At 41.3% G+C, this 23,249-nt stretch overlaps 1 protein-coding gene across 4 annotated transcripts in view; it reads right to left on the reverse strand.

The window, feature by feature from the left end:
* The window catches only part of TENM4 (teneurin transmembrane protein 4), a 587,508-nt gene that overhangs the window by 232,133 nt on the left and 332,126 nt on the right, over positions 1 to 23,249 (reverse strand). For 2 of the 4 annotated variants that reach the window (XM_079300961.1, XM_079300960.1), the window contains exon 1: positions 21,206 to 21,300. Coding sequence is in view for 2 of the 4 variants with exons in the window: in XM_079300958.1 (XP_079157084.1) it covers positions 21,206 to 21,415 (210 nt within the window). In the remaining 2 variants the exon portion in view is untranslated. Of the gene's footprint in view, positions 1 to 2,054; positions 2,098 to 21,205; positions 21,416 to 23,249 lie in introns of those variants that run through there. The other 2 variants (XM_079300958.1, XM_079300959.1) reach the window with 2 other exon arrangements.

Below are 23,249 nucleotides of genomic sequence, written 5' to 3' on the forward strand. Positions count from 1 at the left end.
GCTCATACATCACTTGGGCACTTCTGAAGAGCACACCTTTAGTAAATGTACAAAAGTGCCTGTAGCAGCAAGGTACCTCTCTTTAAGTGTCAGGAGAGTGAGGCTGCTTGCCTGCTAGGCACTCTTTATAAATCCCCTGGGAATCTTCTCACATTTTTATGTGTGTAAATAAATGTCACCTTGTCCTCTAGTGTTCTTTAAAAGCAGCAGGACAACTCACACACAAGGCCACTGTGTGTGTATCAATAAATCCCTGATAATCAAATCTCCCAGTGATCACTGATATGGAATTACTGCTCAGGCTGGAGCAATGCCAGTTCAAACACAGCCTGCCAACCTCAACAGCCCAATCTGACTTACAAGTGTTAAAGCAAAGGACACAGACAGATCATCTGGGTGATGCTCTGCAAAGATAAAAACAGCTCTGCCAACGGAGACACCCAGGCTAGCCGATAGCTCTCCCAATTTCAATGACCACATTCTTCTTGATGTTCAGTAGATGACAAAAAATAAGGACATAAGAACTAATTGTCACTCATGGTGTCCAAGCAGGTCTTCAGATTTTCTTTTCGGGGCGCTAAACTGGAGAAGCAAAGGCTCTAAGAGGACAGCATTTCTCTGATACAGGCATTCCCACCACAGAATTTCCCCATGTTACTCCATCTTCATGAGATTTCCATGCCTCCACAGCCACAATAAACTGACCAGAAACCTTGTCCCTCTTTATGTCAGATTCTGTAATTGTTTGACCACAGGACTGTTGTCCCTAAAATCTAGAAATTCTAAAAACTGACTAGAAATAAAGTTCTGAACACCGAAAATTAAATGTCAATATTCAACAACCCAAGAAAATTCTTTGTTTTCCACTTGCCAGCTGGCTATACCTGATATTTCTTCAGCAAATGAAGATTTACAGTCTCTGCATAGTTTAGAGAGAACAGAGTAGGTAGCAGGGGGGAGGGGAACTTCTCACAAATCTATCAGCTCTCCCTTAAAAGAAAAATCACCCAGTTAAAGCCCTGTTGGTCCCTGGTTTTTTTGTAGAGTTTCTGACACTTAAGTATGTGGCTTCAAGCAGCAAATGTGGAGGTCATGAAAACTCCCTTGAGAAGAGCTTCAGTCTCCAACTGCAGCACGATGCTTGCTAAGAACTGAGAAAAGAAATGCCAACCTCCTCTTCCTTTGCCTGGTACCCACCTAAACAAACAGATATGCAAGTGAATGTGCTGGCAAAGACAGTGTTGGCTGTGCCCAGGAAGTGCCATTCAGCCCTCAGAGGTTCCCCTCTGCTTACAGACATGCACTAGGAAGCAAGCAAGAGAGAATTATGGAGGCAGAGAAATGGTTATTTCGCTATGGAAATAGCCAGTGCTGGCTTCAGTTCTGAGGGGGAAGGATCTGTAAACTAAATTCACATGATCCACTCGTGTTCATTTGCACAGTCATATAAACTGCCCACTGGCAGAAAGCTGGTCATTTGTAAATTAAAGAAGAAAATTAATGTCATCTTAGTACAAATATGTTGCTGATGAAGATTATTTATGGTAAAGATAAAGAAATAATCAAGTAGATGATATGGTGGGGCATGACTTCAAATAATCCCTTGTGGAATTTCACCTCTGGTTCCACTGGAGCTTCCACTGCTTTAACAACATAGCTAGGGCATATTGTCCTGCATAAAGGAGAACAGAATGTAATGGATAACTTCTTAATTACACAGTCTATCAATGCAATGTTCTCCCCTGCAGCAAAATGACCATTTTGAGTTTTACAAGGTATGGCTGGGCAGAGGCAATTTATAGCAATAACTGCCCTAATCCATGGAGGGAAATGCCTTTCTTCTTTGATTACCCAAAGTTTGGGCCTTGTCCATGCCTAATGAAGACAGTAGGAATTCCACTTTTGACAAAAACTTGAGCAGAACAGACCCTCTAGAACAGCAAGCACTGGAAAAATGCTGATGTAGTCACAGACAGCTCTCAGACAACAGCAGGTCATACATTGGTGGGTTTTCTGGGTTGAGCCTTAGAAGTACTACCCAAACCCTCACTCACCATTTCCTAGCAAATGGTTCATGTCTTCCGTGTCTCAAAAGCTATGAAATAAAGCAAAGAAAAAAGTCACAAAATAGGAACTAAATCTAAATACTGAATGCTGTTTTCTACATCACGTTGAGAGGCCATAGGTTATCCCTTTAACTGTGAGAGGAAGCATTTGGTTTAAACACAAATATCCACAAATACCCCAAACACAGGCAGTGTGATGGCAAGTGGGAGTCTATTATGGAGAATTCGTGATTCCCTCACTCAGGCTCCATATGACCGCTGCAGGATATGCACTACAGTCTGATCTCAGTGTTTGTCACTTGTCAAAAAATTGAGAACAAAGAGCCAATTAGCTATGGTTTGTTTTCTTTTATTTTGCTGGAAATAAAAGCTGAGCTATCATACAGAAAGAATTCCTGGTGTGTCTACGAGGCAGGAGAAGGAAAAAACCAATAAACAAACATTTTTACAAAAACTCAAATCATTGGACTTGCAAAACAAGGACAGCTGGGATGCATAATCAAGAGCATTAGAAAAAATTTATTTTATACAACAGAAACTTTCCTATTCTGGCATTTGTTCTTTCAATATACAGTATAACCACTACTACTGCAAAACTGCAAAGATTTTAAAGGCAGCTTAGCTGCAGAGAGACTGGTTTTTGAGGCTGTCTGAAAAGCAGTGACTGTCACATAGTGGCCAGGTGCTTTTCAACCATTAAGATAACACCGCTTTGCATTTGATTGGAGATGATGATATTAGAGTGTTTTGTGACAATGGAATTAGTTGCTCCTCCCCAAGCTGTTAGGCAGCAGGTAAAGAGACACTGGAGACACATCACCAGCATTTGAGTGCCTCTGCAGTGGAATCTATGGCAGATGCCTATGATACAGCACTGCAAGATAAAAAGGAACCACCTGGCTTCCTAATCTCATCTCCTGGGTAACCCAGTCCAGTATGTTTCACTCCACTGAACTGTAAACCAAAAGTTTTGAATACAAATTGTGGGGAAAAAAAAACTCGATCAATTGAACCAATTGCAAAGACAGAAAATTTGGAGGGGTGGACTAGAATTACTGAAATTGGAATGTAATTAGAACAGAGAAGTCAATATCCATCTACTACAAAGATGACAATAGATCTTTAAGGGACCACAAAGAAGTGGTCAAGGCTTTGGTTTGTGTCTCCGTTAAAGAGAGAACTCACTACAGTACCACAGCACTGACTGCTAACAAACACTGATCATTCAGGAAGTACCAGCAACAATCCAAGCAAGATCCTCAAGAGTTCCTGGGAGGTTTCCAATTCAGGGGTGGACCCAGTCCAAAACGTGATAGGATCAAATAAGGCAATACATGACCGGTTTATAAGGGCAGCCTAGTGTAACTCAAATAAACACTGGTGTTTATGGTGAAGAAGGCAGCATTTAGCAATTTACCTAACACTCAGCACACAAAAAAGCAATTAACAAATCAATTTTCATGCAGATCTGAAATCTAGAAATATTAAGAAATTTATTAATGTATTGTTCTGTGTAAGGAGACAATGGGCAAGTACCTATAGTAAGTACTATAAGAACACGACTCTTCCCATTCCTACTGATTGTGATGGGACTATTTTATGACTGTCATGACCAGTGAGCCCTTTCATTCCTGTTTTAGGCTCTATATGGAATGAGGAAAATCTGCTGCCTTTTCCACTATCACAACCTTTTGTCTTTCAACACACTGTTCATGAACTACCGAAGCTTATTATGTTTAAATAATAAAATAATGGAAACCAGAAGAGTGATTCTGTACAAACACAGATTAAAGTTCTTTACCTAGAGCTGGGCTTAGGTCACTCCCAAGGGAGGCTGAAAGGAATAGTCTGTGTGCATAGGGGAAAACACATTTCATAGCTTAAGACAAGAGCCTTTTACATTGCTGTCTTTTAAGCAGCAATGGGAATCACGCAGTGTTAATTTCTAAGAAAAAACAAAATTCAAATTTGGTTTTGAGCACAAACAGAGGTAATTAAAGCACTTGCTCTAACAGGAAGCTGCATTAGAAAACAACTTTGCACTTTTGAGGACGCACACTGTGTTTCTTGTTATGCCAATTTATTTTAATTAATCAGAAAAACATTTATTTGAGTTATCAGCAATGCTGGTGCTTAGCCTGTCATTCTGCCTCCCCTATAAATATCCAGAATGGCAATTCCAAAGCAGAGCACATCTTGTCCAAGAAGGAATCTCTCCTTCTGTCAAATTGCTGAAGAGGAGAAGCATAAATTCAACAGGGCCTAATCTTTGCCTGTTCACTCACTCAGTAAAGCTGAACTGTGCTGGAGTTTACCACCAAACAAAAATATAATTTAACCCTTAGTGGAATGTGGAAGTGGTGCTCATGGTATTGCAGGAGCCCATTCATACCTGCCAGGCAGGAAGTGTGACAAACCACAGCACCTCCCAACAGGCAACCTTTGACCCAAATTTAACCTTGGAGTGTCACAAATTAAACCTTGGAGGGAGCAGCCCAAAGTCCCTGTGAGAGACAGAAGGAAAGCTGACAGTACAGCAAGGCTGGAAGGACTAAACAACTTGGGCTGCATCCAAGTGATGCTCCTGGAATACAAAGGGCAGATGAAATCTTCCCAAACCATTAAAGATAAAATGGAAACAAGGGGATGACTCAGTCTCCTTTCAGGCTTCTCTACAGCACCTCTCATTTGGGAAACCATCACTGAGTTTCAGAATATCTGCATCAGAAGATGCTTCCTTCCAACACTATCTGGAATATGAAAAGAAAAATACCATCTTCCTCTTTGCATTCCTCATTTGAGTAACAGGAACCATGTACCTGTCCTCACCAGCTCTTGCCCCCTACCAACCAATCTTGCAATCTTGTCTACCCAACCCCAAAGAACTGGATAAACTTTCTCAAAAAAGAGGCAGACCCCCAAACATGACTTCTTAAAAATGTTTGAAGTTTAAAACGGTAATTATTTTTATAATATTTAATTATTTTTCATTATTAAAATTAAGATATATTTTAATGGCATGTTTTGGATTTTTTTTTTTTGCTTGTTTCTCTGTACCTGTCCCATATACAAACCTTTTAAAATAAAATAAAGAGCACTAAAGACTTTCTTTTACTCTTCTTTTAGTTGGACTGAAGTTAATGGGTAACTGGAAAGTTCATGAGGCTGGCATAACCAAATAAACACCAAACATTTCTAGAGGCAGGAAAAACAAATGCAGGACTTGCCCTGACACATGCAGAAAAAAGGTGCTACCAATATCACCAGTAATATCTCCTAACTGATACCAAAAACATTAGAAGCTGGTGGGAAAAAAAGCAGCTTCTACAGTTGCATGGCAACGAGAAAAAGACAGGGGGATGCTCCCTGAGGAGGAGTGTGGCACAAACAGGGAGCAGACAGTAACTTGGCTCCAGCTGGGCTTGCTGGGTGCTGCCAGCCTGACCTTAGAGCAGCTCCAATCCAGCAGGCAGCGATTCCCACTGCACGACTCTGCCAGCTCTCTGCCAGTGCCTCTCGTGTGCAATGGGGCCAGCTTTCAGCATCCAAACTGTATGAAAGCTCTCAAAATAGATAAACCAGAAAACCAACTCCAACAGTGTGTGTGAAATGGCAGCAGTAAGCAAGACCCCCCAGCCCAGGCAGTTTCAGCACTTAAGTGGTTCTGCAATACAGCATTTTGGCAGCTGCTGTACACTACAGACTAAGATCAAGAAGGGAGGCATCCCAAACTCACAGTGTGACAGCCCACAGCATCATCAGCAGGAAAGCCACCCTTTTCATGAGGCACTTAATAAAAACACCTGAAAATAAACTCAGCTTGCGTATTTTGCTCACCTTAAACTCCTGCTAAAGTGATTGAGATTGAGCCCTAAGTCCCATTTGACAGGTGATTTACTCAGAGAAGCTTTCTCCTGCTAACACATGGAAAACTATCCCTTGTAATCACCACAACTACATAGTGCCTTGTGTACATTATAACCACTACCAGTAAGGGAAATTTATCATATAATAAAAATTACCGTATTTTAGCAGAAGAAAAAGTCTGTATGTTTAAACTAGTGAAGAACCTTTTTTAGAATTACAAACCAGTGAAGACCAAGCAACTAGAGAAGTGTAACCAAGGAGAAAAATTTGCCCCTAACCTTTAATCCTCTTTCACAATCTTTTTTTTTTTTCTCTTCGATTTTTAACCTTTTCTGTCACCACCAGCACTAAAAGCTGCTTTTTTTATCCCCTTTTGCTAGAAGAACAAACAAACAGTTGCCATTTCAGTCAAAGCAATGTTATTCTTTGGCTGGCTGGCACTGGTTTCAGCTCACAGGGCGGTCAGTTCCTCTGGCTCCCATCCAGCAAGCTGAATAAACCAGTCTGGCAGTAAGCACAACTCTGTTTGGGCACAGAAATCAGTGCTACAGACCTGTTTCCAACCTGAGCGCTTCCAATTTACAGCACTCCAACACTGCAGGAAGTATACCAAGCCAATCTGAAAGCCAAATATATTTGAAACAAAGCTTTCTTCCATGCCTTTAGGTCTTTTTCTACACTCTTCTTCCTTCTCTCTTTAATGTTTGCAGGTTGGAATTTAGTGCTCTTTTTTCTGCCAGAAGTCTGGCCTTTGCAACAAATAACTTCATCCAAGTGTGCCATTTCCTCCAAAATGCACAGCAGTGGCAGAAATCACAGACAGATCATTATCATCTTTTTTCTGTTCCTTGCTTCCCCCCTTTTGTATGGAGCACTATGAGAGTCAAGAATAACTTTTCTGAAATTACAAAGCTCATTTTTTATAGACATGCAGTCACCCAGCTCAAGACTTTCAACTCTCAGAGTGCAAAATGGAAAACACAAGAAAACTTGTAATACAAGATAAACTGTGGTTCAGCAAGTGCAAAAGCAAGCTGGAAGGATTATAAGTGCAGGACTAGGCACTTTAGACTCCCCTTATGTTCTGCTGTCTGGCAGAACACTAAGAGCAGAATTCCACTTTACTGGGATAAAGGATGGTGCTTATGAGAAGGGCCGGAGATGTGAATGCAAAGGTTGAGAAATTGTACTGAGTGCTGTGTTTCAGTGCTCAGGTTATTATTTTCTCTTTCCTCCTCTCATTTTTCGCACCATTAAAATTCCACCTCAGACACCAGACTCAAAGTGAACAAACAAACATGCATTGTTCTCTATCCAAACCCACCACGCTCGCAGGGCTGCTGTTGAGGCTGCAGTGACACTTGAGCCGGGGAGCACAAACCACTCGGGCAGCTCACAGGGGGGATGCCTGAGTGACAGATGAAGCACAAAACTAATCCACACGTTGTGTTTCTGCTGCACAGGTGTGTTCAGGGATTATCCTTCTGCCACACAAGGCACTTACACCAATCTCTAAAGAGTCTTTCTCTTTCCTTCTGTTTCTTGGCTTATATGAACTAAGTTTTCCATGGCTACTTGCCAAAACCCTTCCAGGGAAATTATTTTGTCAAAGTTCAAACATTATCATTACCTCTTGTACACAACAATTTATCAATCATAGCTACAAGGTTACATCCTACTCTCTCAGCATCTCAACAGACAAAAGTTACCCACATTCTCTGAAAGAGTCTTAAATACTACCTCTTTGCCCTTTGCAAAGAACAATTTGGGAAAAAAAATAAAGCCTCAAGATCACCTGTAAATTCTGTACAGAAATATTATGCTAAGCCTAGATGGTGACAAGTAGTGAAAAGATCCAAGAACCCTGAGACATGTTTGAAGTCTTCAGATAGAAGTTAACAAATGCAAATTCCCATTTAGAAGCAGAAGTAATTTGAAAAAGTTCTATTTAATGGATAGCACAGCAAATGGGGTTCTGGTTTCCAACAAAAAGTGACATGCAGTAAAATATTTAGGCAACCTCTTGAGGACTATGTAGCATTTCATAAATTAAAGGGCTTTAGTCAGCTTTCCACGTGACAGCACCCAACCCACAGTTCAATCAGAGGAGAAGAAGTGTTTGTGTTTTATCCCAAGATGGATTGGAGGAACTTCTGGCATAAACTGACACTGACATAAACTGCTCCAGAATTTTTACAGAGAAGAAATGGAAGACAAAGCAAACTGTTTTAAATTGAAGCTACCATAATATTCAGCAAAAGCTGAAATTCTCTGTTCTAAAACTCATGTAACTAAACACTGGGGTGTAACTTTCAAATAGGCAAGTAAACTGCCTTTATAAATTCCACCAATGTTTAAAAATCATTCAGTTCTCATTCCAATTGGGTTGGGTGTGTCTGTGTAGCTTTGGGCAGAAAACAGGGTGTACTGGTTGTTAAAGAAATGGGAGAGTATTGCAGAATGCCTGAGTGACCTCGGGCTAGTCAGTTGTGACCTCCGTGATAATCACACTTATCTGATTCAAGGGGGTACCAGGAGACCTACTGTTTCCTAATTGTTTAGAGATATACACAGGAAAGACACAATATATAGTTACATGGGTTAGTTTCTGGAAATATCTGCTGGTGACACAATAGATTTTACCCATCTGTGTAAAAGTGTCAAGTACTGCTATTATTTTGACCTCATTGATAAAGAAAGGATGGGTGGTCTGGTAGATTGAAGCACATTTTGGCTGGAAGCTATTACCCTTTGAGACGACCTCTTGTTTCAAGTTTCATTGGTGTATCAGAAAAGTTACAGGCAGCAACAGTAAGGGTTTCTGTAACTCATGCTACAAAAACACTCAAATCTGTTTTATCTCCTCTGACATGCTACTCTGTACTAGTCCTAATGATATTTTTCCTAATCAAACATAAGTTAGTGACAGGAAGCAATGTCACTTCTTTCTGGTTTTACATGACCTGTCTTTGAGTACTCACTGCATATGTGAAGCTATACTAAGCTCAATTGTCTCTCACTATTAGAGAGGTGTAGAAAAACTGACTGCAGTGCTAAGACGGGCATCAAAAATTATGGTAATTTAAGAGGAAGACTGATTTTAAAACAAAATATCTAAACTGAGGTAGAATGTAAATCCTCTGATAGTTTCATGTAGCTATTCAGTTTTAGGGAGAGAAGTTGTTAAAGGTGATTTGGGCAGGATTTGTGTAAACTGAGTTGCAAGGAAAAGAGATGATTTACATTAAAACATAGCACAAGCAACCATCAAGTAGCAGTAGTTTTACTGCTGAAATGTGACTTTGGAGAATTTTTTACAAAATCTCCACATTTGGCTGGGCAGGGTAAGGCAAGAAAGGGTCCAATGTGAAAGTATTAGTTTTAACATGAGTAATCCATACTGATTTCTATTTCAGCAGAATAATTTTACACCAGAAATATCCATATGGAATGCAAATACTGACACCCCTGTCTAAAGTGCTCATTTACCACCAAGTGCCCTTGTTTTACTCAGTGTGTTTGCAAGGATGAACCACTCTATCATTTGTATCAGTAATGCAACTCCCACCCACATGTGCTTCAACCCAGACTTGACTAATGCATGAATCTTTATGCTGGGCTCCTTATGAAATGCTGTGTCCTATCACGTTGCCACGATACTGCCGCTAGATTTATGGCTCTAACTAAATCATCTGATCATACCACTTCTGTGCTGTGCTTCTTCCATTACCACCTAATGTATCAAAAGCATTGATTTTACACTTGCCAGCTTTCCTGCTGGAGCACTCCAAGGTCCTGCAGCACTTTATTACACCCCATGCCCACTCCCAGAGCTGTCATGCTAATGAGCCATGTGTCGCTACTTTAATTTTTCTGAAGCAGGTCACAAAGCTCAATTCTCCTGTCATGTGGGAGAACCTAGAGTCCAATTCCTGAGCCTTCATGGCTGGCTGATTTTGAATAGTGCATATGATGACACAGGCTCTCATCTTACTGGCCTGGCCACCACAACACCCCTTCTCTCCCAAATGCTGAAAGAAATATAGCCACTTAAAATTTCAGAAAGCTTTTTCTATTTGCAGCATACTGTACTTGCCAAACACCTAATATCATGAGGTGTCCAAAATGCTGAAATTATAACCTGCTTAACCTCAATAATTTTGAGAGGTAATTTTTTATCTCTACAATAGGGGTCTTATTTAGACTGAAAGAAAATGAAAGACAGCAGGATTAAGAGACTAAATTGGCAGGACACCTAGAAATACCCTGAAAACCTAGAGAAATTTAGCACAACAGAAAAAGGCTCAGATCCTCCAGAAAGGACCCATATATTTTGCAACCTGTAGCTATGAATCACTTCTAACTCCAGGTATTTTATAATTTCTATGAATTTACTGCCTTGCCAGGACATCAGTTAGGAAAGATAAGAAAGACAAGGGGTTACAGTAGCAACTTTTAGGTTACCCTGAAAGGTGTCTCAAATACACTTGCTACATTTTGCAGGGTTAACTTCTGAGCAACCTTGACCTCCGAAGACCTGAAAGAATAGGAACAACTAGGAGGTAATTCATGAGGACCAGTCCAGCCTTCTTATTTTGACCACTCCTACTAATAAGGCTTCTTGGTGTTTGACACCTTTGATGAGCAAAAAGGTAAGATTTGGGTCTCAGTAGCTTTGCTTGTTTTAGAATTGTAAATGGCATGTGAGCTGGGGAGAAATGCATCAAGCATCATTCTGTTACCAATTGTTTTTCACATGCATTTGTGCTTTAGTGGTAGAAAGTAGTAGACTAAGATATGAGATCTCTGCCATTTGGCAGAGATTTTCTGGCATCAGCACCCCTGGGAATGTTCAGAAAGTACCTGCATGTGGTACCTGGGAACATGGTTTAGTGGAGAACACAATGGTGCTGGGTTAATGGTTGGAACTCCAACTTTACAGTTTTTTCCAGCCTTAATGATACTATGAAGTAACATGAAGTCACATTGCCCATGTTCAACATGGGTCTTTTGGCCCAGCATTGTTGTCTTTAGTGAATGGCTGGATATTTTCATATTATTTTGACATGTCAGTATTAGGTGACCTCTTGTAAACAGAAATACCATACACTACATCTGAATTTTATCACCTGTCATACAATACTACATTTTATCTTTTTGCTACACTTTTTCTGCTTTATATGGAAAAGGCCTATAGGCTGCCATTAACAGACCCAATTATTACATGGAAAGAGAAAAAAAAAAAATCTATTAAATCTTTCCTGTTAAAAATGAGGGCAGACTGTGAAGATGTGTTAAAAAAAGGCTGCCTAAACTTTGCATCTTACCTCCAGAGACAGAGCACATGTTAAAAACCAGCAGTAAAGCCCTGGGACAGTGTGGATTTATCAGCTGAATGGAGAGGGAATACAACAGTATATTTGAGGTCCAATCCGAAATTGAGAATATTAAAATCTCCAAAACTTGTAAGGAGCAAGCAATGGTGATTTATTTATATAAGAGTCCAGTACCAGCATTTAGGTCGCTTGGTCAAGGTCACCAATTGTCACCAGTTACCAGTTTTTTGACTGGTGTTGATTCCCATTGACTGGTGTTGACTCCAGATTTTCAAGCACTACTTGCTATAAAATATAGACTTTGCAGTTGTAGATTTTGAGCTAATGCCAATCATGCATTTAAGGCACTATGCCAGCTATTCCATCTCTCTGGGGGGCTTTTTTCTCAATTCATATGGCAGGACTTAAAAGCAAACAAAACTTTTAATCATTCAAATTATGGTGTTCTCCAAATTGCCATCAAAATGAATTTTTATGTTGGGTGTGTACTGGGGCTTGTAGTCCTCAAAAGCTTAACCCAATTGACTCTTAAAGAACTGTGACAGTCTTTCATAAAAAGCTCTTCATAGCAAAGGCTTCTTCTGTGCCATAACTGACCATCCCATCAGTTTTACTAGCAAGTATGGGCACTATGGGCTTGGTCCTGATGTTAAGACACATGGTTAAGGACTGCCCTCCCTTGAACAAATACCCTACTGCTTTGCACCCAGGTGCACATGGGAAGCAACTTCAAAGGACAAACTACGGCTCATACACACACAGCAAGAAGCTGCACGATCCTCTCATGTCATATTTCAAGTATCATTTTTCAGAAAAATCACACTGGATCCATAGAAAACACTTTTTTTTCTTCTGAATTACTGCCTCAAATATTTTTTTAACCTGATCCTTTCCTTTCTACTCATAGCTTTAAAAGCTACAACCCAAAATACCTAAAGGTATCACTGCTTTAGCTGAAGAATTTGTTGGGGTCACATGATGGTTTGAAAGCTGTGGTTGAGATTAATAGTGTGTTACAATAAACACAGTGAATAATGCAAAGTACAGAAACGGTGGAGGAGGAAGTGGGGGGATACATCTTCTGAGGCTATGCAGTTATTGGATGTTTAGTTTGAAAGAACACACAGGTCAGAGTGAGACTTCTGGCATCTTCCCCCTTACAAATTAATCACCAGTTCACAGTGACCAGCAAATTTCAGCTTATAAATAAAGTTCAAAGCCCCCAGGTCCTCATTTAAAAATGGAGACATATGGCTTGCAAACAGCTAATGGAACAAGCCTTCCCAAAGTTTGAGCTCATTCCCAACTAAGAGATCCATTTCACAGTAATAACAACGCAGCCATGAGTACACGAGCTTCAGACTTCCTTCCTGTATTTTATAATACTCTGCACTACCACAGCAGCTTTTATCTTGTGAGTGGAAAAAGTTCTGATGAACATCAGTTATGACTTTTCAAAGTGTAGAAGGCACTGCGGGAACTGAAAACATACAGAGACCCTCAGCCATACAGGCTTCAGCTCAGAGATGATACAGAAACAAAAAGTTCAACGTTGGGCACCAAAAAATCTGAAAAGACTTAGAAAACAGATTAACTTACTCGCTGAAACCTGATGTCTGCAAGTTTGGAGCCACAGGTCCCTTCTTGTCTACTTGTTCACCATAGTGTAAACAATGTTTAGCTCCAGTAATATCACAAAGATAAAGAAACAGTTCAGAAGGACACCAAATCCTAAGGTTTGCTGTAGCTCTCATTTGCAACTGAAAAAAACTGAAGTTAAGTTTTGTATCTGAGAAGCCTGTGGCAGAAATCAGAAGGCTGAATTCCTAGTACTCACTCCAGTCTCTGGACAACTCTGCCTTCAATGTTTTGTTCTTCTAAGGCTGCCCTGAAAGCATTTTTTCCACACAGAATCTACTGCTTTGGGGGCTTTGTTTCATGTTAGTCACAAATCTCTCCATATAACCTGAGGTAGACCAAAACACTGGCAGTCCTGCAGTGAAAAGCATCTAATGGGCCATAAATTAATGTTTCATTTCCTTTAATAGTGTAATGATTAATTCCTTCTTCAGAGCTAGGTTCTGTTGTACATTAGATAGTTACACTATAAAGTAAGAAACAGGGTTTTTAAAGTCAAAAAGGATCAAAGCGAGAACGCTAGTTTTGTTTGTGCTCTTGTAGCTTGACTCCTCAGTTTTTTTTCCCCAATTTTGTAAAAAGGTGAAAAAAATCTGTCTCAGATGAGACCTTGCACAGCTTGTCAAGTTTCAACTCACAGTGAATTTTTTTTGCAGATATAAACCCCTGAAAGTAGGGTTTCTAATGGAAATGCTGACATAACCTTAACTATACCAATGCCGCCGTAATGCTCAGGTTACCAGGAATATTTCTGCTGCCAATTCCATTTAACAAGTCTGAATGCATATAATTTGTTCCAGTTGTCTTTCCTCGGATTGGGGCTCCTTTGTGCACACTTCTCAATGTGGCTTGCATTAAAAGAAAGAAAAAAACCCTCCTACTCCTATGTAAATTCATATACACACTGATATGGCTTTATCACAGCTAAAAAGCTATAAATCTGCTTTAACTGATTCAGTGTGTTCCCTGGCCTGGAAAGGTGACTCGTTTCACTGCTGACCTTCACTGAACATGACAATCATAACTTTGCTTTATTCTTTCTGAGATAGTTATTCCTTGCAAAAAAGCCTCCCAAAACCCTGTGACCTGCCTCTCTGTATTCATATTATTCTCTCCTGACCAAAAGTCCCTCTGCTTGAGCCAAAAGGATTTGAGCTGGGTCAGGATCTGCCCCTGGCTATGCTAGGAATTTAATCCAAATGCCTCCCACCAATACCAGTGATAAGAATCTAGTCCTATAGCAAATGATTTGCTTCTCACCTTTGGCTCATCCTGAAGCCAAACAACTGCCAGGTTAAACAAATATTCTCAGAATGCAAAGTGAATTCACGAAGCAAGAGTTTCAGGGACAACAAGGAAAGTGGGCACTTCTAGAACCTCATGTCCTCTGAAAGATCTGCAGCTCACACTGACATCTCTCTGATCTTTCCTCCTAGAAGGAAGAGTGAAACAGGAGGAACAAAAACTCAACAGGACGGCTCCACTGCTCAGTGAATAAGAACAGGAATAATTCATGATCTGATCCTCCTCACAGCTGCCAGTTAACAGCTCCTTACTTGATCTTCAGGGTCTAAGAAAGAGGCAAGAGCTGATGCTTGGAAACTCAAAACCTGAGCCTTGTTGTCATCTTTACATCAGAGATAAATTCAGAGGGATGATGCAAGGACAACTTGTCAAATATATCAGTGAATTTTTGGAAGGTTTCAGTGAGTTTGAGTAGATGTCAACCAAGAAAATCAAGTCAAAATGGTCTTCTCCACACTAACCTCTCTGGTTTTTGGGGATCCATAGTCAGACACAGCTCTAGCCACAATGAGAAATCTCCTCAGGATGACTCAAACCCTGGTGACTTGAAAGGTCTCTACATAAATTGAAAGCTTATGGTTAATAAGTTCCTTGTTTAGTTTTCTGACTAAAATTAAAAGAGAGGAATTAAGGTTACAGTTTCTCAGGCTGAATTCTGAGCACGTTCTCAAATTAGAGGATAAATTAATTGAAAAATTATGTAAAACTGATTTTCAAAATCAGTTTTTTTTTTCAAAGCACCTCACCTAATCATCACTACTGTTTAAAAATTTTCTTTTAATAAAGAATATATTAAAAGTATTGCCAAATTGAAAATCTTTTAAATAATTCCTCTCCTTAGGATGTATTTTACTTAATTTCTGTAGTGTTTGGGAGGGGAGGAGGGGGAGGAGGATGATGATGTTAAACAAGTTTTAAGAGGAAATGCAATAACAAAGAATACTTAAAACTTTTTTAAAGACACTTGGAAATTGATTGGCTATATCTTCCAATTCCTGTTTCCCTTCTGTAATTATGAATTACCATTATGAGTAACACTGCCTGCTAATGGACTCTGCAAATCTCTGATAAAGGATGCAGAGATTAATTGCTATTCTTACTTAACACACTTGCTTGAGTACTAAAAAAGGAAGAAATAGAAAGCACTGTGCAAGGACAAAACACAGCAAGAGAATAGATCCTCTGTTCACAAGCTTTTTTGGAAAGAAAAATGAAAGCCTTCCGTAAAAGAAAACTGAATTTAATTGGAATTTATTGTCAGTTTTTAGATGAGAAAAATATCAATTATTCAGATTACATTATCAAAGGTTCTTTTGCTTTCCTCAGTCAGATTCCTGAAAATTCTCCACTTCTAAGACACCTCACATTACACTATCTCTTTTTCAAAATCCTTTAACATTCCAGTGTCTTTTGGCCTCCCTGTTGCAGTTTGATCTCTCTGTACTTTCTGTCCTGGTGCTGCAAACACCTAACCCTGTGCTTGGGCAGGACTGCTACAGGACAATTGCTGTGTCTGGATTTGGACCCAAAGATCAGAGGAGTGCTGCCTGATGCACAGCAGGCTGATGCTGCATTCAGCCTTCCATTCAGCTGGTGCCACTGCAGGACGAGCCTGCGAGCAGCCGTCGCTGTGTGCCACACTCTGCAGCACCGACCGCACCACCGACACAGAAGAAACAAACACTGAGCACTCACAGACACATTAAAAGCTTTCAGCAGAAAGTGCCCTGTGTTTCTAGAAGATGACTTCCTTCTAGATCCTGAGGAAATCCAGCCATAGCAGAAGCAGTGGCAGATGATCTGCTCAGTTACTGTAAATTGTGAGAAATGCTCAGTTTATATAACATTGAACTATTTGACAAAAACCAGATAAGGCTATAGGAGTCCCCAGCAGCCTTTTCATGGAGGATTTATCTTCTTAAATCTGGGCCAAATCATTGAATAAAAAAGTGGAAAGTTCTTACTGAAGGATAGGAAAGGGAGGTAAATTACAAACAATGATTGTATTTAAAACTCAAGGCTGCTTTGCAGAGATTTTAAAAAAACTAACTTTAAAGAAAATAGGTTACAAATCAGGAGGCCCAGATTTAGACAGAAATGTAAATGAAAATCTTAGGGGGATTTACTGCTTTGAATTGTTCAGCACTCCAAACAAGAAAAGGTGGCAAAAGCAATACAAGAACCTTCATTAACTCTGTGACCACAGATTTTGCTGGTCAAGCAGCTCATTCATGCAGATCCCACTGTGCAGAAGAAGCATGGCATGGCTGCTGGGGGCAAACTGATCCTGATGTGGTCCATTTTCCACAGAAATCACAGATCATCAAGAAATAACACTCATCTCCCAGGATCTAATGTTAGAATATTTACGTATGTACTCAACATGTCCTCTTTGTCCACTGCCAACGTAACCTGTGCTGAGCTAAGGGCTCACCATCCATGCTTTATGCAACTTTTAACCCTCCTCTTGCAATTCAAAGTGCAATAATATTGAGAATCATGCCTGCCTTCGCCCTCCTTTCCTCTCCACTTTGGGTGACTGGCATCATGACCCTCCACTGCTGCTGCTTCTGTGAAAAATGCCCTTAGTGGTAGAAAAGATGCAAAACGGGTTAAGCAGTGGTGAGCAACAAGTTTTTGTAACAGGGATGTATTTGACAGAGAAATCAAAAACTGGGGTACATATATTCAGAGGTGGGTGATAAGATTCCAAACTCTATCAGATCCTTTCCAGAGAGACTTTAGTAGATGTTACGTCCAGTATCACCAAAGTAAAGTAATTTCTAGGACCAGAGTTCTTAGATATTATTAAAAATTTCTGGTACTGCTTTACTTCCATTAGAATTAAATAAAACCCATGCTCTGGTCTCAAAAATTGTGTTAGTATTTGAGAATACTAAAATACCCCAAACCAGAGGTGATTTGGGATTTTGTGGCTCCCAAGTGCAGAGGCTGTTTCAAGTCACTACCAGCCTTCCTGTCTGCCTGATACAATTAGCTCAGAGAAACACACCAGACCCCACCAAACGACAAAAGCACATTTCTCAGGAGTGCCTGCTCACTGATGGAGGAGCTGGAAGAAGTCACACATTTGGCTTTGACTGAAGCAACACAGTCAGTGTTCTCAAGGAAATCTGGATGTCAGCTTTCCACAGATTCCATATCTTTCCAAATCTGTTCCTTGTCACCCTGCACAACAGCCATTTCCCTGTCTCAGACCTGCACTGGGCAGAGATGTACCTGATAATGTCCCCAGTGCCACAGCTGTGGGTGCTGAAGGGACTGTGCATGCTGAAGGCTCAGGCTGATGTGCTATTCCTGAACACCATTTCCTAAAGACACTTGATTTTTAAATGTACTTTTCATGTCATGTACTGGTTCAAATGGAAGAAAGCTGCCACTAACGAGCTAACCACCCACATCTACAGCCCTCCTTGGCTAGTGCTCAACCTCTGCCAGCTGGCCAACATCCTCCCTACAGCCCCACTTGCTGATGATGCTTCTCCCATACCCTTGTCAGGGACTGCATGTTCTGATCCAGCACAGCAGTTGTTAAGTTTCTTAGAAAACCAGATTAAAGATTGGATGCCTTCAGACAGTTCTGGCTTCTCCTGAGTCCGATACATATATACCTACACACCTACACAGTACACATAAGAAACCTGAAAAACTAATTAGTGCTTCTTAATGTCCACCAAGATACCACAAGTCAGCCGATTTTTCAAATAGTGCTGAAATCCTAAAATCAGGAAATTTTAAGGTTTCTGAACAGAAACATCCTGAGATGCTTCAGACAGACAGGGCTGTTTAGTCTGCAGAAGGGAAGGCGTGTGACCTTTTGATGCTTAAAGGGGGATTATGAGGAAGATGGAGAGAGACTTTTTACAAGTGCTTATACTCATAGGACAAGGGATAATGGTTTTGAACTAAAAGAGGAAAGATTTGGATTTCATATAAGAAAGGAATTATTTATTGTGAGAGTGATAAATCACTGAATCAGGCTTCCCAGAGAAGCTGTGGCTGGATGGGGCTTGGAGCAATCAGGTCTAGTGGAAGGTGTCTCTACCCATGGCAGGGGGTTGGAACACGATGATTATTAAAGGCCCTTCCAATCTAAAGCATTCTAGGATTCTATGAAATGGAGACATTCACAGTTTAGTTACTTTGGGTAAATTTAGATAAAGTAAAAAACCTTCTGGATTTGACATATGTAAAAAGAAAAAAAAATGAAAAGGTCCAAGTCCGAAAATCTCTTTTTCCTTAAAATTATGTATCTGCTGATATTATAGGTACAATAAAAATTTGGACTTTCAATGTTGTAAATTACTAAGAAATAATGAAAATCAAACAATGGTTTGAAATGCATCTTATACAAAACTCATAGCCCTAAAAGATGCCCATGTATTTACATACATATTAGGTGGATCCAGCTTGCATTTGAAAGTTTAGGTGAAAATTTTTCTGGAAGTGTAAAAATAATATGATGGACAATGTTACCTTTCTGGAATGAAAGGAACTTAGATAAAGAATAGCCTACTGTATCTTCAAAAAGTAGCATGTTTCTTAAGTTCCATGTGCATTATATTTGCAATTTACATGGGGATTTGTAACAGCGCTGCTGCTCCCTGGGTGTTACTTACTTTGGATGGACTTCTCTAAGGCTGAGTTTACACAGCTGTGGTAGGAAAACCTAGCCACAATCAATTAAAAGTGCAACACAAATCCTTTAGACAGCATTCTCAGGCTGTCCTGCTGTTGAGACAGCTACTATTCTCTGAGAATGAGTGCTCTAACTGTATTAAACTTAGTCCTAACCAAAATAAGCTTTTACTAATTTTCACCATTTAAGGAACATAAAGACCTGCCTTTGTTATTTAAAATTTAAGCTGACTAAGCCTCATAGAAACAGAACGTTAAAGAACTAAAGCAATTAAATCCATTTACAGAGGTCAGAAGAGTCTCTGGGTTTTAGACATGATGGGCTTGTATGGTCTGTGCTTGTCATTCATGTGAACTTTTAGATTATGGGTGATAGGTGGCAAAATAAGTCACCTTTGTTTTCCTCTTGATAGCAGTGATGCTGAGCTGATCCTAGCAGGTCACCAGTGTCCTGGCATTACCTGCACCTCTGATTACTGAACAACTAGAATAAGCAGGCAAATGAGACGCCAGACGCCCTGTCTTTGTGTGGAACATATTTATTACCAACCTACTGAATTCTGCACACAAAGAAGGCCTCAGGGAATGTAGTATATCTACAAGCTGATGCAGAAAGCACTGAGGAAAAAAAAAAAAAAAGAGAATAAATAAGCTGGCAGCTGAAAAGCCTAAAGTCTAACTAACTCACCATCACATTGATAATACAATAATGTGGTCAACCCACTGTGGACTCTGAACAAGACTTTTTTTGGTTTTTCAGCTAATTAGTAAAATAAGATATGAAAGTTTTTAACCTTGCTTGCTCTTTCTTCCCTCTTTTTACCTGGAGGGTGTACATGTATGTCTACATATGTTTTTCCTAAATGAGGAAAGAGAAAGTACATACATATACATTATGATGTGGAAAACATTAGGTGGAGTGTGAGTTCGGTTTTATTTTCAACAAGAGGGTCATCAATATTATTTCAGATTTCCATGGTCTGTGACTGCAAGCAATCAGATGCGTGTGTGTGTGTGTGTGTGACAGGGTGAGGAGGGGAAGGGGGAAACTGAACAGAGGATATGAATTTTAATCAGTTTCCTGAATGAATACAACACTGTATTTCCCCCTACTCTCCTTAGGATGACAATTCAGAGGAGATAACCTTCTCCTTTGAAAAACCTTGAAGGGAAAGTTTGTTTTTACCATAACAAATGCAACAAAAGAAGAGGGAAGCTGGGAAAGGGAGAGGGCAGACAAATTAAATGTCAAACTTTCTCTCCTTACTTGAAGATAACAGCATACTAGGAAACCTTCTTAGAAGCTTAATATAAATGCAGTTAAGCTGTTGCCAGCTGCAGTAAACCTCTCTCTCACCTTTCTTTCTCTCTTTCAAGATATCTTTGAATGCCTTCTCCTTCATCATAAATCAGACCTGTGAGCAATTATCACTCAAGCCGGATGGCAGCGGCCTGAGTGGCCACTGCTATTCCACTGCTGTAATCTGCACTTCGTCAGGTTACACTACCCTTGATGAAATTTCACATTTCTTTGCCAATGAGTGCTACCTCTCCATTTATGACTCACTGTCTTTGCAGCAGAGAACTGTGAATTTCATTCCTCTCCTTGTAATTTGTTTAAGCATCATGGACCATCCGGCGGTGCTGAGCACGCTCAGCAAACCCATCGGGGAGTCTCAGAGCATCCCAATAGGATGCGATTCTGCTGCTGTTCCTCACACACTGCCCCTGAGGGCATTTCCCAGCGCCTCGGAGGGAGACTGGACACAGACATCCTCCTCTGGGATGGTGCTGATGCCACTGTCACAAAGGACATCAAAGGAACTCTTGGTATTCGTCATTCCTTTCCTATCCATGCTGCCCTTGGGCGACAGGTTCTTCACAAGTCCCGGCCCCGCCAGCTTCCAGGCTGCACCTTGCCGCCCTCACAGAGAAGCGGGAGGCTCTTTGGCCAGTCTTCCAGCCAGGAGTTAACAAAATTAAAGTCAAACCACCCCGAAATTCCACCCCGCGGGTGGGAGCGGGCTCCAGCCCTCCAGTCCCGCCAAGTCCGTGAGCGCCGCCCGGGTATCCCGTTGGTTGCGGGTCCCGCACCGCCGCCACCGGCACCCGGCACCCGGCACCCGGCACCGGGCACGGACCTGCCCAAAGCTCCACTTCCCACCCTTCGCCAGCCGACTTTTAACTTTTCTAATAAAACCCCCAAACCAACCCAAAGAGCACCCCCGCTCCCCCGACCGACACACATCCCCGAGCACGGCTGTCAAGACGGGCATGAAAAAGTAGGCACAGAGAGTGAGAGAGAGAAAGAAAGAGAGAGCGAGAGTCACTCACCGTTGGCGGCGACACAGAGGTTTCCAGAGCCACTTTGAACTAAGAATGACTGAGGGACAAACTCTTCCTCAGAGTCCGAGCCCGCGGCCGCCCGGGCCGCGCCGTCGCCCAGCGACCGCCCCGGGCCCTCATTGGCCGGCGGCGAGGGGAGAGGGGAGGGGGACTGCGAGCGGGGGGTGGAGGAGGCGGACGAACAGGGCAGGGGGGGACCTGCGGGCCAGACACACACACACAGAGAAGGGAGGGGGAAAAAACACAGAAAGAAATAAAATGAACAAAAAAACCACGGCAAAACACGGACAGAGAGACAATAAAAGTCGAGCCGGGGCACGAGGGAAGGCCGCCCCCCAACCCGCCGCCTGCCCCAGCGGGGCAGCCGTGCCTGAGGGGCGGCCGACTGCACCTATCTGACCTCACTACCTGCTGCCCCTGGCCTTTAAAACTCCTGTCCTAATTGCCGTCCTTTAAAACTCGCATCCGTCAGGATTTTTGTTAGTTTCCTTTTAGATTTGGTTTGGGTTTTTTTCAAGATTTTGACATTGGCGAGAGCGCCTGGTCCAGATGCGCTTTGTTCCCACGACGTGGCCGCTCACTGATGCGGCCGCGCTCCGTCTTAATAACGGGAGAGCTTTGCCCGACGTATTGCGAGGTGAATTATTTCAGACTCCATGTGAAAAGTGTAAAGTCCTTTTGGGGACTGGTTTAACAATTCCCTTCTCTCCAGTTTACAAAAGCAAGCGGCTCAATACTGGCACCGTGCAGGCAGGAGGCGGAGGGAAGGTGCGGACACCGCGGTGTGGGGTACAAGCCCCGCAGCAAATACTGGTAACAGGGCAGAAACACAACCCAGACCAGCGTCATTTCGTTCATTAAATGATGAAACCCACAACAAGTCGGGTTCTAAGACTATATTTTACATAGAGCTGGGCCTGACTGAGGAAGAGCTTCTGCTGACTGCAAGGAAATTGAATCAGGTACGTGTGGGTTAAGTAGATCCAATTGGAAAAGCATACTTAAACAATTAGTGGTTATCAGAGTCTTATTCCAATCATATTTTTTAAAAAACCCTGGGAAGTCAGAAGTGCCAAACTGGCAAAAAAAAAAACTGTCAGGCAAATGTGGAGGTCAGATATGTGCAGTGCATCAATAAAAACAGGGGGAATATGAATACAGACATATAATACAGGACAATGCATTTAAACATTAACTTTTCCCCTTGCTACATTTGATCTGAAAGTCATAATGATTAATCTCCCATATTTTCCCAAATACTGAAATGTTATCATGCAAAATCCATCAAAATAAAAGAACAGTCAGCACAAGAAAACCAGCAAACTTTAAAAATCATCTGTTTCTAAAAACCACATTTTGAACATAGCATAGCTTACAACATAGCTGTACAATATTTCTTACTAAACACAAAATGAACACTTTAGAAAAGGACACAATCCCAAAACAATAAAGCGGGTTTAACATTTAAATGCCCCCAAGTTGATTCTGCTCTATTTCCTTCCATTTTGGTCATCAGTTTTTCTCATCATAAGCCCTTGGATGTCACCTCCTTGGCATATGCCAGTCTTATAAATTGCTAATTATAATCAGGGAAGAAATTGTGGCATCAGAGGCAAACCCTGGGATCCAAGGAGAATACAGAGTGTAGCTGTGCTTCCAGACACTTGTCACCTGAAGGAGAAAAGCCAGCATTGGTTCAGAGCCTCTGTGTGAACAGCAGCCTGTGCAGCACGAAGACCCAGAGCCGAAACTGAGCCCTGTGTGTTCTGCTATGATCAGCAGTGGAGCTGTCTGGATTTTCTTCTTTCTGACAACTCTCCAGACAGAGAAGTTCCTCCTTTAGGAATGCAGCTTTTAAGGAATCTGCAGCCCACTTCACACTCCCTTGACCCTTTTTATAGTGCCAAGGCTGTAACCTTCCCATTGTGCTAACTACTGGTAGGAGCTGGAAACAGACAGGAAGAAAAAGGGGCACGTGCAAGTGGATGAGCACTGCTTTCCTTGTCACAGTCCCTGACATGAAAACTGAGAT

Source organism: Erithacus rubecula (assembly GCF_903797595.1).
Source record: "Erithacus rubecula genome assembly, chromosome: 1".
Taxonomy (NCBI): Eukaryota; Metazoa; Chordata; class Aves; order Passeriformes; family Muscicapidae; genus Erithacus; species Erithacus rubecula.